The sequence below is a fragment of the Cajanus cajan genome, chromosome 10 (genome assembly GCF_000230855.2).
Source record: "Cajanus cajan strain Asha chromosome 10, NIPB_CcT2T_4, whole genome shotgun sequence".
In the NCBI taxonomy this organism is placed as follows: Eukaryota; Viridiplantae; Streptophyta; class Magnoliopsida; order Fabales; family Fabaceae; genus Cajanus; species Cajanus cajan.
Window position 1 is genome coordinate 25,585,562 of NC_138526.1, and position 15,186 is coordinate 25,600,747.

General features: G+C 37.0%; 1 protein-coding gene and 1 pseudogene across 6 annotated transcripts; both read left to right on the forward strand.

Annotated features, from left to right (window-relative positions):
- The first annotated feature begins 1,108 nt into the window (after nucleotides 1-1,108).
- Nucleotides 1,109-11,749, forward strand: LOC109806158 (transcription factor AS1). 6 transcript variants are annotated; one of them, XM_083065292.1, is made up of 3 exons: nucleotides 1,109-1,870; nucleotides 1,967-3,101; nucleotides 10,479-11,749. In XM_083065292.1, the coding sequence occupies exon 3, from the start codon at nucleotides 10,529-10,531 to the stop codon at nucleotides 11,060-11,062; it is 534 nt and encodes a 177-aa protein (XP_082921418.1). In that variant the 5' UTR covers nucleotides 1,109-1,870; nucleotides 1,967-3,101; nucleotides 10,479-10,528; the 3' UTR covers nucleotides 11,063-11,749. The 6 variants fall into 6 exon arrangements, with proteins under 6 accessions (XP_082921418.1, XP_082921417.1, XP_082921419.1 ...); XM_083065291.1 differs by lacking the exon at nucleotides 1,967-3,101; XM_083065293.1 differs by lacking the exons at nucleotides 1,109-1,870; nucleotides 1,967-3,101 and adding an exon at nucleotides 3,132-6,706.
- LOC145952394 (transcription factor AS1 pseudogene) lies at nucleotides 11,064-11,438 on the forward strand (annotated as a pseudogene).
- Nucleotides 11,750-15,186: the final 3,437 nt, after the last annotated feature.

The following is a 15,186-nucleotide window of genomic DNA, read 5'->3' on the forward strand; positions in this document are numbered from 1 at the left end:
TGACTCAAATATAAAAAATTTACTTAAATATCCTTAGTTTTAAGAATAAGTCTACTTTTATATAATTGATTGTAAATTTTAAATAAAGTATTATTGATCACTAATAGTCTTTCAATGCAATGTTCATTAACAACTTTTGGTTATTTGTCCTATGCACAATATAGTTGTTGTAACACCCCAGTTTTCATACTTTTCATGGAGGGTAATTTAGTATTTTTCATAAGATTTTTTGAGGGAGATTTAGTAGCCTAGAATGGGCCGTTCTAAAATTGAAACCGGTCATTCCAAACTACTAAAACAAGGGTGATTTAGTAGCATAAAACGGGCTGTTCCCAAACTGGAACGGACCGTTCCAAACTATTAAAATGGCCTATAAACCTTAGTTAGAATGGGTCATTCTAGATATGGCCGTTGTGAGTTGAAACTCATCCCCAGAATGGGCCATTCTGGTTTGAGAACGGGTCGTTCTAGATGTGAATTTTACATGTGATGAATGAGTCCAGAACGGGCAATTTCGGATTTGAAACAGGCCATTCTAGCCACTTCAAACTTCTATAAATAACATACTCTAACACTGTTTCTGAACACACTTTCTGAAGACCAAGGAGAACCAAGAGAAGGAGGTCACCCAGATTTTGCTCTAGCTTCTTCTTCGACTTATCCGGGTAAGGGGGGAGTGAGAAACCTCGCTCAGGGGTGTGATAATAATTGTTGGGTAGTAGGATTGACCCCTAATCCCTTGCCTGATACATGCTTTTAGGAACAGGCAAAATATGAATGTTTTTTGTTTTGCTTTTTGATTGCTCCATTATGTTCCTTGTTGGATGTGATGAGTGATTATGTGATTAATTTTGAGAATAAACATGTTTTGATATGAATTAGAGTGTTCTATGGATTCTTATGGGAAACCTTATGAGAAACAGTCAAAATGTGAATGTTTTCTGTTTTGTTTTCTGATTCTTCTGTTGTGTTCCTTGTTGAATGAGATGAATGAATATGTGATTAATTTTGAAAATAGACAAGTTTTGATATAAATTAGAGTGCTCTGTAAATTCTTGTGGGAAACCCTATGAAGTAAAATTAGGAATATGATCTTTGGATAATTACTTAGTATGCCTTAGCGAGGTTGGTTGAAGGGTATTGTATGCAAGGGGATGTGAGTAGTGCGTTGCGGTTATTTCATGAGGTTGTTGAGGCTGGTGTTGCTCCCAATGTGGCTATTTTCTCAGTTTTGATAGAATGGTGCTCTAAGAAAGTAAACTTCGATGCACCATCTCTGCTACTCCAATTAAGCAGCAGTGGAAGAATTGTTACCCGAAGTTAATGCAAACGGTGAAAGAATCGGTTCTTTTCTGAAACATTCCAAGTTTGAATTCACCTTGTGTTGTTGTTATTCCCTATTCTCTCTAACAATGCCAATGAGGTTTCCCAGGAGGAGCAACCTTTTCTCAATACCCACGAAGATTCTTCCCCCTTTCCCCCAGCGCTCCTCAAACCTCTTCCTTCCCACCGACCCGCCACCACCAACCGCTGCCCCTGACAACTTTCCCGAGAAAATCGCTTCAAGTTTCAATTTTCCCGACACAATCGCCGTCGAACCCTCTTGGGTTGTTCCATCGCAAAATGAGGTCTTGGATACCCTCTCGCGGCACAAGGGGGACCCCACATCAGCGTTGAGGTTCTTCAAAGGCGTATAGAGACAATGAGGGTTCGTGAAAACTGCTGATGTTTTATGCTTGTTGCTTCAGATCCTTGCCTCGTGCCCCAACACTCACGGAGATGCCAAGTATTTTCTCAATAGCTATGTCTTTGGAGATTCTGCCCCTACTGCGAAGGTTCTTGTGGAAATGTTAGTGGACTGTGCGGGAAGGTATGGTTTTGAATTATCTGATTCTAGGGTTTTCAATTACCTGTTGAATAGTTATGTTAGAGCTAATAAGGTCACTGATGTTGTTGAGTGTTTTAGAGCCATGTTGGAGCATGGTGTGCTCCCCTGGGTTCCCATTGTGAACATTCTTTTGACTGCAATGGTTAAGAGAAACATGGCGAATGATGCGTGCCGTGTGTATGATGAAATGGTTGAGAGAAGAATTCATGGCGATCACTATACTGTGCATGTTTTAATGGTGCGTGTTTGAAGGGAGGGAGGTTTGAGGAGGCTGAGAGGTATTTTGGGGAGGCGGCGGGTAGAGGGTTGAAGCTTGATGTGACGGCGTATAATATTGTTATCCAGGCTATTTGTAAGGGGTTGAAGGTGAATTTTGCGTGTGAGCTATTGAAGGAGGTGAGGGAGTTGGGGTGGGTGCCGTCTGATGGTACATATGGGGCTGTGATTGGTGTTTGTGTTAGGCAGGGGAATTTCATGAAGGCATTGAGCCTAAAGGATAAGATGGTGATCGGTGGTGTGCCGGTGAATGTATTTGTTGCAGCGAGGTTTGTTGAAGGGTATTTGAGTAGTGCCTTGCGGTTATTTGATGATGTTGTTGAGGCTTGTAGACACCCAATTTCGTCCGGGGGGGCATACAAACGACAAGATAGGATGTTAGAGGGCCAAAAAGCAAACTTTTTTCAGTGGCCCGGAACAGGCTGTTCCAAAATCGGAACGGGCCGTTCCCAAGTCCTGAACGGGCCGTTCCCAAGTCTGGAATGGGCCGTTCTTGAATGGAATGGGCCGTTCCAAGGCTTCTAAAAGGCCTAAAATTTGTAGGTTGGAACGGGCCGTTCTAGACCAGAACGGGCCGTTCCAAACCAATCAAAGGGGCTAAAATTTGTACCCCGGAACGGGCCGTTCTGATTTTAGAACGGGCCATTCTAGGATACAAAAATAATACATAACGTTCGGATTCGGAACAGGCCGTTCCGAATGCAGAACGGGCCGTTCCGGCCCACATCTAATACCTATAAATAAAAATCTCGGCCACAATTCTCCGGACCCCAAAAATTTCGTCCAGCACTCCTTAGAGCTCGAAATTTCTCTCTTTTTCTCTCTCCCTCTCTCTCTTTTGTATTTCTTGAGATTTTGTGAGACATTGTAATGTGAAGGGTTGCCACAAAGCACCTAAAATCTCCATAGTAGAAGATCTAATAAAGCTTGGTACGAGGTATTACTCATTAATCTCTTGTTCTATCTTTCTCTTCTTTTATTTTATATATTGCTATAATAAACACAATTATGTAGATATCTTAGGGTTCACCGTGTAATTTAATTTTCATGTAAATAATCATTAATAAAGGGGATTAAATATTTTAATTATTAATTCTTATTACGTTATCTTCATCATAGGGTACCGATTTAGGGCGTTGTAGGAATGCTTAATACCTTCCCTACACGTAATTGACTCCCGAACCCAATTCTGGTTATCAAGACCATTATTGGAAAACTTTTTCTTTTTCCAATGTTTTGAGTAAAACATTGGTGGAGACTCCATGAACCTATTTTCAAAACCATTAATTAAGGATTAGTCTGGTGTCCGGGCATTCCTTAATTGATGAGACTTTTAAAAGGATGTCTAAACCATAGGTCGCAAGATCGAAAATTTTTGGGTTGCGACAAATGGCGACTCCACTGGGGACGTTTAAAGAGGGTCAGACCCATTTAATTGATGAAGTTAATAAAATAAAAATAATAATTTAAATATTTTTCCCCTTTACTTTGTTTGTTTTATTTGCTTGGCTTTAATATCTATTTGCCTGTTTAAATTTTGCACTTGTTGAAATACAAATTGTACACAAAACCTTTGCACACAATAGTTCTCCCTACACCCGCGGGTATGAGGGTATTAAACATAGGGAGTGGTTGACGTACGACCGGCTCAAGTTTGGCCTTGGAGGCTGCGAGCCTTGTCGGAAATCACACTCAAGGTGATAACCGGTTACTCTAGCCTGAAATACTGCGACAGACCTTAGAGTTTGTCAGGTGACGGCGACAGAGATACTGAGTCCCTATAATGGGGGCACCTTGGGGGCCTTAAAGACCAGTGAGATTAGAACCGTCCTATACAACACACTTTTCTTGACAGGGACCACAGACTAAGGATTTGAACACGATCGTTCGTGGGTGTACATTGATTGAGCATGTGTGTGTGCATTTGTTTGTACTATTTCTTCTAATAAGAGTGGATTAGAATTTTAAAATAAGCAAACAGATAATAATAAATAAAAAAAATAATAATAAAAATTTTATACCCCTTCGTACATTCTTAGGTCAGCATTCCATTAACATCATATAGGTAGTTTCCTTTTTGTAAAAAAAAAAAATCAATAAAAGAAGTCTCTTATTTACCATGCATCATTCCCTTTTAGATAATAGAAACATGATAAAGATTAGGCAAAAAAAAAAAAGATGACATGCATTCTAGATTAGCTCATTAATTTCATTCATTTTATTTTATTAGCTAAGGAGGATTAGGTTGCAGTATGTATAGAAAGTTAAGAGAAGTGAATGCTCTAATATACGACAGTACCTGCGCTCTAAAGAAAAGCCCAAATCAATTTTAAAAATACTATGGTGGGGCCCTTGCTTTGATATGTTTTTTAAAGTAAGTCTTCTTAGAATCTATTTAATCTAATATAGATTCTCGCTTACTACTCTCAAAATCTATTTGAGCATTCAGAGATAAACAAATCAATGAGACTGATATTTATTATTCTCAACTTTCTCTACATTCTGCATTACATTCATTTAGAGCATATCCCTCCTTGTAAAAGAATAAATGAGAATAAAAAGGAAAATTAACCTATGCGCGTTAGTCGGAAGTAATGGAAGCAAAGTCGTGCAACCGTGAAATCCAAGCGGAATAGGAATGGACGAATCCACACTCCTAACGAGTTGTAAGCACCTGAGGAGGACGAATCTCTCAAACACTAAGGCAAAGCGACTAGAGCTTTCTCGAAAGGTGATTTCAGCAAGAGAGAAGCATTGCTTGTTAAAAAGTTGCTAGAATGAAAATCCACAAAGGGCGTTCTAGGCAAAAAAAAAGCAATGTTTGTTCGAGCTAAAAATCGAGAGACAACTTGAATGTTCCTCTTGAGACTTCATAGAAAGCTCTATCATCGCTTCTACCCATTCCTACATCTCAAGAAAGATATGGGTTGAGAACACCTTCATGAGAGAAGAAGCCAAAGGCCCTCCCTCTACACGAGATCTTCTGAAACGCCACATCCAAGCAAGTGGAGGACTAGCTCTACAGTTAGATGACCTAAGCCTCTCTTAGGGGCAACCTCCTTCTTTTTCTTTGTGTACGAATCACGAACTTGGGGCATGCCCGGGCCCTCAAGCTACATTAAATGGGCACGTGTAAATTGAAAATTCTATTTTAGTGCCATACACTTTTCTACTTCATTTCTCTTCTCCCTTTTACCTACTCTAAGCCTCGTCAACAAACATTAAATGAACAAGTACATTTGAAATAAGGACGTCATCAGAAACAATGGCTTAATACGCAATAAAAAATACATAAAGATCAATCAAATTAGGCATGACTTGTGGATAAAAGTCCAAATGAAATCAGCACAAGGGGCATTTCCCTTTAATGAAGGAATGAAAGATGATCACAAATGCTGCAAAGACAAAAGCCTGGCAGGAAACCCATTAAGGGGGCTGCGCAAAAATTAGGGCAAGGTCCGTTAGGAGACTCACAAACAAAAAGAGTAGCCTAGGAAAAAGGGAGGATCAAAAGAAAATGTCCGCTAGGGAACACATCTTAAGTAACCTAGGCAAAAGTTAGGACAAAGCAGCATCACGAGCTGAAAATCGAAAGGCGGCTCGGGAAGATCATTTAATCAATATGCAATCCCAAGTCATCGCTTAACTTTGAAGGAAATAATAAGCCAACGTGGAAAATGATTTCCTCACTTTGAATGTGCTTGTTCATCAGCCTAAACCACTAGCCTACCTCGACCAACCATTCTTTTAAAATCATTTTTGAAAAAAAAAAAAATTCTTTCTAACAAAACTTCTGCAAAAAATATGTATATATCATCTTCCTCTCTTTCCTCTTGACCTATATGGCATTAAGATAAATTTGAGAGATACACGGAGTATGCACAGTGAATACTCACAAGGAAAAGATGGAGGTGTCCTAGAACAGAGTCTAGAGTCTAGGTACACCTGATCTAAGGGCTAACATATCACATCCGGTACAAGCGAGAGGGCTGAACTACACAAACCTTAGGTTCAAGAAGCAACACTGAATTCAACAGGGCTAAAGGCTAACAGTCCATGTCATTGATCAATGCGCATAGATTAATTTCTTGAAAGTAAAAATAAATTTTCATTTTAAGCATTAGCATAGAAGCATCATTGCATAACATGCATATGGCACAAGTGTGCACAAAAGGGTATAAGTTCATTTAAAAAAAAATCCAATCCATTTCTGCTTTGCATTTTCTTTTGCATTCTTGCATTCTTTGTGTGTGTCTATCCATCACTTGTTGGAGGAATCAAGAGGTCGAAGCACTCATAAAAAAGATCAACAGCTAGACAGTACCTTAAAAGCCAAGATCATGTAAAGAAAAACCTAGCCCCAACAAGGGCATTCCATACAAGTGGTTTCATATAGCTACCAAGAAAAGAAAGACACATCAATAGCAAGATGGGATAGACCTGGACGAGGAAGAATAATCAAGCCTATAAGCATGAAGAGGCCATCACACCTTACTTCTTCACCAAATGAAGGATAATCCAAGAGAATGCCAAGACCACCAGGTATGGTTTCCTCACCAAAGCCAGGAGTGGCTTCCAAAATAATACTCATTAACAAAGATTCAACAAATAACATCATGGGAATAGATCCCTCCACCAATGATGACAATAAAAAGCAAAAGAAACATGATAAAAAGGCAAGCTTCAAAAATGTCAACAAAAAAAAAAGCCGAAGCATTCAAAAATGATAGTAGAAAAAGGCAAGCTTCAAACATGAAAAAACCGAAGCTAAGAAAATAAAAAATATTCATACCACATGATCAGCGCCTGAAGAGGCATTACAATACTCACCTTGACAAGAACAACACCAAACTCTTACCAAGCTACCACAAACAGCACCTAGAGAGGCATCGCAATACTCACGTGGCAAGGGCAACACTGGAATCCCTGCCAGCCATCCACTTCTCTGCCACCAACTCAGGGGCACAACAAACATCTCCTGCCCATCCACCTAGGGGCAGTCTTTCATTCCACAACAATCAATCATCAATGAATCAAAAGGACTCAGCATTATGCCTAGAGAGGCATCACAGTACTCACATGACAGGGGCAACACTAGAATCCCTGTCACCCATCAACTCCTTTACCCACCATCATAAGGGCACCACCTACCAGTAATCCTCATCTTCATCAGACGTCTTCCCATAGAAAGGGGGCAATCACATCATCAGCATCAACAGGCGGCCTGGAGAGGCCGACAGAATAATACTCACAATATCAGCAGGCGGCCTAAAGAGGCCGGCACAATAATATTCACAATATTAGCAGGCGGCTTGAAGAGGCTGGCAAAACAATACTCACAACATCAGCAGGCAGCCTGGAGAGGCCAGCACAATAATACTCACAACATCAGTAGGCGGCCTGAAAAGGCCGGCATAATAATACTCACAATATGAGCAGGCGGCCTGGAGAGGCCGACACAATAATACTCACAATATCAACAGGCGGCCTGAAGAGGCCGACACAATAATACTCACAATATCAGCAGGCGACCTGGAGAGGACGGCACAATAATACTCACAATATCAGCAGGCAGCCTAGAGAGGCCGACACAACAATACTCACAACATCAGCAGACGGCTTGGAGAAGCTGGCACAACAATACTCACAATATCAGCAGGCAGCCTGGAGAGGCTGGCATAAAAATACTCACAATATCAACAGGCAGCTTGGAGAGGCCGACACAACAATACTCACATTAGCAGGCGACCTGAAGAGGTCGACACAACAATACTCAACATCAGCAGGTTGAAGAACCGGATCTCCACCTCACTATCGTAAGAGAAGCAATTAAGAGCAGAAATAATGGAGCTTCTACTCGAAGACTGAAGATCAGGTGTACATTTTGTCAACCTTGTTACCCAATAGAGTATGCAATCAATGCTCAACTACTCTAAAGGGTGAGGATACGAGCAAATACACTTGTCCAAGGGAAGCAACGTAGAAGCATCAACACAGAGACGAGAAGAAGACCCGGACGAAATGTCTACGTCTTTACTTGCCTTTGGAAAAGCAACACAGCTATTCCAAAGGACAAGTAAAGAGGGACAGCTATAGACACCCAATTTCGTTCGCGGGGCATACAAACGACAAGATAGGATGTCAGAGGGCCAAAAAGCAACTTTTTTTCAGTGACCTGGAACGGGCCGTTCCCAAGTCCGGAACGGGCCATTCCTAAGTCTGGAACGGGCCGTTCTTGATTGGAACGGGTCGTTCCGAGGCTTCTAAAAGGCCTAAAATTTGTAGGTTAGAATGGGTCGTTCTAGACCAGAACGGACCGTTCCAAACCAATCAAAGGGGCTAAAATTTGTAACCCAGAACGGGCCGTTTTGAACGGGCCGTTCTGAACGGGCCGTTCTAGGATACAAAAATAATACATAACGTTCGGATTCGGAACGGGCCGTTCCAAATCCAGAACAAGTCATTCCGAATCCAGAACGGGCCGTTGCGGCCCATATCTGATGCCTATAAATAGAAATCTCGGCCACAATTCTCCGGACCCCAAAAATTTTGTCCAGCACTCTTTAGAGCTTGAAATTTCTCTCTTTTTCTCTCTCCCTCTCTTGTATTTCTTGAGATTTTGTGAGACATTGTAGTGTGAAGGGTTGCCACAAAGCACCTAAAATCTCCATAGTAGAAGATCTAATAAAGCTTGGTACGAGGTATTACTCATTAATCTCTTGTTCTATCTTTCTCTTCTTTTATTTTATATATTGCTATAATAAACGCAATTATGTAGATATCTTAGGGTTCACCGTGTAATTTAATTTTCATGTAAATAATCATTAATAAAGGGGATTAAATATTTTAATTATTAATTCTTATTACGTTATCTTCATCATAGGGTACCGATTTAGGGCGTTGTAGGGGTGCTTAATACCTTCCCTACACGTAATCGACCCCCGAACCCAATTCTAGTTATCAAGACCATTATTGGACTTTTAAAAACCTTTTCTTTTTCCAATATTTTGAGTAAAACATTGGTGGCGACTCCATGAACTTATTTTCAAAACCATTAATTAAGGATTAGTCTGGTGTCCGGGCATTTCTTTAATTAATGAGACTTTTAAAAGGATGTCTAAAACATAAGTCGCAAGATCGGAAATTTTTGGGTTGCGACAAAGCTGCTGTTACTCCCGATGTGGCTATTTTCTCGGTTTTGATAGAATGGTTCTTTAAGAAAGTAAACTCTGATGCACCATCTCTGCTACTCCAAGTAAGCAGCAGTGGAAGAATTGTTACCCGAAGTTAATGCAAACGGTGAAAGCATCGGTTCTTTTCTGAAACATTCCAAGTTTGAATTCACCTTGTGTTGTTGTTGTTCCCTATTCTCTCTAACAATACCAACGTGGTTTCCCAGGAGCATCCTTTTCTCAATCCCCATGAAGATTCTTCCCCCTTTCCCACAACGCTCCTCAAACCTCTTCCTTCCCACCAACCTGCCACCACCAACCCCTATCCTTGACAATTTTCCCGGGAAAATCACTTTAAGTTTCAATTTTCCCGAGACAATTGCCGTCGAACCCTCTTGGGTTGTTCCATCGCAAAATGAGGTCTTGGATACCCTCTTGCGGCACAAGGGGGACCCTGCATCGGCGTTAAGGTTCTTCAAAGGCGTAGAGAGACAACGAGGGTTCGTGAAAATATATTGGTACAAGAACTTTATTTTTTTTTTCTTTTGGATATTCTGTTTCAATTCTAGATTCCAAATGCCAGTAATATCCTGAAATTCCTATAACTCAATTGAGTTGAATTTCTTGAGTAGTGTATTTTGGTCTCGTCAAAAAATGGAATAAAAAGTAATGAAGATAATTTCTTTTTTATTGAGTGATGTGATTGTTTTTGGCAACTGCCTTTATATAAGATCTTGACAAAGTAGCTCTTTAAAGTTTAAACTGTCTTTAACTTATTATACTCAATCTTCACGTGTCTAGGTGGGTTTCATAGCTACAATGCAATTAAAATAGACATTTCTTAAAGTGAGTGTAATATGATGATGTGTCTTTCTATATGTTTCTTTGGTTGGTACTTTATAGATTTTGCATATATTTTTATGGATACTATATGTTGATAATGTTCAGGGTTAAATGTTCAATTTTATAATAAGTGCAAATACCGGTTTTTGGACTAGGCTTGTCCTGACTAGATGTACATACATTTATGAAGATGATGTTGCTTGATGTTGAGAATGGTGTGTACTATTATTATGAAGACAAGGGGGATCTTTCATAGCAATTCTGCATTGTGTTTTTACTATTGTCAATGAATTATGCAGATACATGATGAAGAGTTCAAGTTTCAAGAAATGGGCTGTGGGATTTGCACATGGAAATGAAGGAAAGGCAACGTTGGAGGTCTGAAGAGGATGCATTATTATGTGCTTATGTGAGACAGTATGGTCCTAGGGAATGGAATCTTGTATCTCAGGGCATGAACACGCCTCTTAACAGGGATGCAAAGTCATGCTTGGAAAGGTGGAAGAACTACCTCAAGCCTGGCATCAAGAAAGGCTCTCTAACCGAAGAAGAGCAGTGTCTTGTGATATGGCTTCAAGCGAAACATGGCAACAAGTGGAAGAAAATCGCTGCAGAAGTTCCTGGTAGAACTGCCAAGAGGTTAGGCAAGTGGTGGGAGGTGTTCAAAGAGAAACAACAAAGGGAGAAACAAAAGATTCACAAAGCAATTGGCCCAGTTGATGACACCAAATATGATCATATACTAGAGACTTTTGCTAAGAAACTAGTGAAAGAACAACACCCTTCACAATCACCATACCTTATGGTTGCTGCATCTAATGGACCAGGGAATGCAGCAACACCTCATGGTATGAGGTGGATCTGTTTTAGCCTTCGGCGATAACATGATGGTCTTGGAGTTGATAGAGTGCTGTAAGGAGTTGGAAGAAGGGTATTGTGCTTGGGTGGTGCACAGGAAGGAGGCGGCTTGGCGGTTGAGAAAGGTGGAGCTGCAGTTGGAGGTAGAGAAGACGAGCCAAAGGAAGGAAAAGATGGATGAAATTGAGGCAAAGATTAAGGCTCTTTGGGTGAAACAGAATGCTGCTTTGGATAGAATTGAATCAGAATGCAGAGAACAGTTAGCAGGGATGAGGAGAGATGCGGAAAGCAAGGAGCAGAAGTTGGCTGAGCAATGGAATGCAAAGCACATGAGGGTAGTGAAATGTATGGAGCAAGTAGGATGCAGAATGCCACAGATTGCTGAGCCTAATGGAAGATAAGATTAAAGACATCACTCTGAAATTTGCTCTTTATTAGGTATATTTGTTTTGAAGTTTGAGCATTTCAAACGTCAATTTGAAACAACATAAGCTTATCTATTAAGGTGTCTTGAAAGTAGTAACAACATCAAACCAAACACACATTGTAGTTTGGATCTTGTAATCCAACTACCTCCGTTAATGCAATTAGAGGAATTTGATTTGTATTAATGTACATGTGCAGTCTTGTATGAGTTGCATTGCATCCTTCATGCTAATTTTCCTGCGTACTGTGTTGCATCTCAATAGAAGGGAGAATGTTGTGTTGTTTATGCTAAAATTTCCACTCATTTGGGCTATTCTTCTTTACTAGTTCTCCTTAGCTTCGCATATACACAGATTCATTCAGGTGAGAACATTTTTGTTACTGAAACATGTGGACAATGAATGTAGATTATCATTAGATTTTATTTGAACAACTGATATTAGAAAATAAATGCATATAACTTTTTTAAAGAGTGATATAATCACTATAACTTTTGGTTTTTGATTTGCATAAAATAATTGTGAATTGTGAAATAGTTTTATAATTCTTTCACACATAGCAATAAATTTTTTTTATAAACAAAACACTTCTAAGAAATAAAATAGCAAGAAAAAATAGGATAGTGATTTTCAATATTTTGTTAACGCATAAGTTAATTTATAATTTTTTTATATTATTTTTTTCAAAAATTTAGTTTTTGATTTATACATAAATTATATTTAATCCCTTCGGAATGCATGAATTTGAAGAACAAGGGCAATGGAAAGTGGGATCGCAATATCTTTGGTTTATAAATTTGAAAATTTTATTTTATTTTGATAAATCTCACAAATTCCATTCCCAATCAATATTGTTAAATTGGAGCCCATCATGCAACATTGCATATAAAAAAACTCACACGGTGAAATTGGATTGTCACCTAATAATTTAAATTAATAAGAAAAATTTATGAGAATATAAATTATTTTTTAATGTAATCGGCAATTGGACCTTAATTAGCAACCACCTCAATGGCCTTTCTAAGACATGCCAAAAGCTTGTTTGAGTTTATAAATAGAGCTTTGATACAGGGAAATTTTGATTATTGAATAATATTTTTGAACTTTTCTACTAAGAATATTTGAAGTTTGAGCATGAGAAAAACTTAACATTGACTTAGAGTAGAGAGTTGACTATATATATTAATTATGTTCTTATTGTCTCTAGCTAATTCCTAGTTCTTAGATTTTTCTAGATTTCCATGATTTCTTTCGTCCTTATCCAATGAAATAGAAGCTTTTGTTTATGATGCACATGAATAATTGAATATGATGACTCTTTTGCTTTATTTTTTTTTGTCATTACTTTAAAGTGGTGGACGAGTGTCCACTAGATGATAATTTTCGTCCCTAGTATTCATCTCTTCACTATTTTGTAACTCTAAAGGTTGAAGACAATAATATTAAACCTATTTTTAATAAGAAAGAATAACAATGCTCAAAAAGCATAAACTAGTGAAATAAAAGTAAATGCTAAGCTTAAAAATTAATCTGATTTTGAATGTAAATACCTTTTTCTTTTTTGACAAAAATTCACATTCCTTTATTATTTTGTTACTTTTGAGAGATAAAAATATGAGGTGTTAGCGAAGTTAAGAATAATAGAATTAGTCTTTCACTTGACAAACCAATAGTTGAATCCCTACTGAAAGAGGTATTTGACAATGTCTTAATAATATTATTTTTAAAAAAAAATAAATCTACAAGACATAAAAAAATAAGTTTATATGCCAAAATTAAAAGATAAAATTCATGTACAATTTCTTAAATATTTTTAACGTTATTATTTGATAAAAATTAAAATTTCACCAAATTTACGAATTAAAAGTTTATATGAAAACTCTACGTCTAAATTATAATAAAAATAATCAACAAACTATATTTAAATTGTCTCAAAATATGTGTATATGTAACAAAAATTTCTTTATATGAAAATCACATTTTTCTTTCTTTTTCATTTTTCTATTCTGTCAAACTAATATAGAAAAACATATTTTTTTTCTTTTATTTCTCTTCTACTTCTTTTACTATTGACACTCAAACTTTATCTATTATAACTCTTTTTTTCTTTTTTTCCCTACTTACTACGTACCATTTATTTATCCAAACAAAACATACTAATAGTTATAAAAATAACATATAAATGCGAGAAATAATAGGAAAAATTGCGATGATTTGAAAATAATAAGAACAAAAAATTGATAGTGAAGCTGATTCTCACCTTTATGATTTGCGTGCCATCTTTATCGCATGTTAAGCGCTGAAACCAACATACACACAACACACCTGTCCCCCACACACACTTTCTCTTGTACTCTGAGACAAATCAGTATACAAATATTTTGTGCTTCATTCATGTGACTCTTCTCTAGTGCTTTGTTTGTAAAGTTATTTTCTCTTTACTACCCAAAAGAGCAAATTTTTGAAACACATCATCCAACCTCTTCTTTTAATGTACGTCTTTTCTCCACACACTTTATCTCACAAATACATTTGTTTAAAATCAATTTTACACATAATAAAAATCAAATTGTCCTATCTAAATTAAGAATTTAAAATTTAATTTTTTAAATTGACTTATCCAAACCAAAACACACACACATTTGTTTAAAATCAAATTATCCATAGAAATCAAATTGTCCTATCCAAATTAAGAATTTAAAATTTAAAATTTTTAATTGATTTGTCCAAACAAAAACATTTTAAAAATGATAAAAATTAAAGTAAAAATAATTCAATTTCTAAAATTTTCAAATTTCTTAAATTTCTAAAATTCTTGATCCAAACACTATAAAGTAATGAATATCCATTAATTTAGTCCTTCAATTAACATATTTTACAAATATAAAGAGACTACTTTGTCCGGTCCTTCTTATAAAACATTTTTAACTAAATCACTAAGAGTAATATAAGTATTTATGTTAATTGATTTTATTATATTTATAAAACAAAATCATAATTTACTAATTTTATCCTTCTTACTTAACATTAAATTTTCGTGCAAAAAGTGAAGATATTACCCATATCAAAGCTTATACATCAATACCAAAAAAATGATAAATATCAATTGAAGAAAGTTTAAGAAACAAGAAAAAACACATTCTCATTCTCATACTCTTTGATAAGGACAAACAAAAAAAATAATTTAATACTTTCTAGAAATTATAAGATGCCTTATAAAAAAAATTCAAACTATTCCTCATAATAAATATCAGAAGAAGTAATTAGTATTTCTCCGACTAAAAGTCTCAATGGGTCATTTACAGCAGCTTGGATTGCATTAAAAAGCATCAAAGCTACGCCCATTCAGGTATTGATGGATAAATGCCTTTTCCCCCACCCCTCTTATTTTTTATAAAGAAACAAAAAGGCTTTATTCAAGTATCCAACCTCAAGGTCTCATAAAAAAAATTTGAGATGCTAAAACAGAATGATCTAATATTATAGATCATGAACACATCATAGCATTCCATCCTAAACTACAAAATCGCAGTAAAGCTCCTATCCGTTGCCAGGACAATTAAATAGTGTGAAGGAAACAAGTTGACAATTATTCATCCTTGTCCAGTAAAAGAGTTAAAATTAAGCACCAAATTGTCTTCCCACCTGCAACAATTGGAAATTCCTGTTACCAAAATGGCAAAATGCTAAATTCTCTGCAGGATATCTAGCCATTGGAACTATT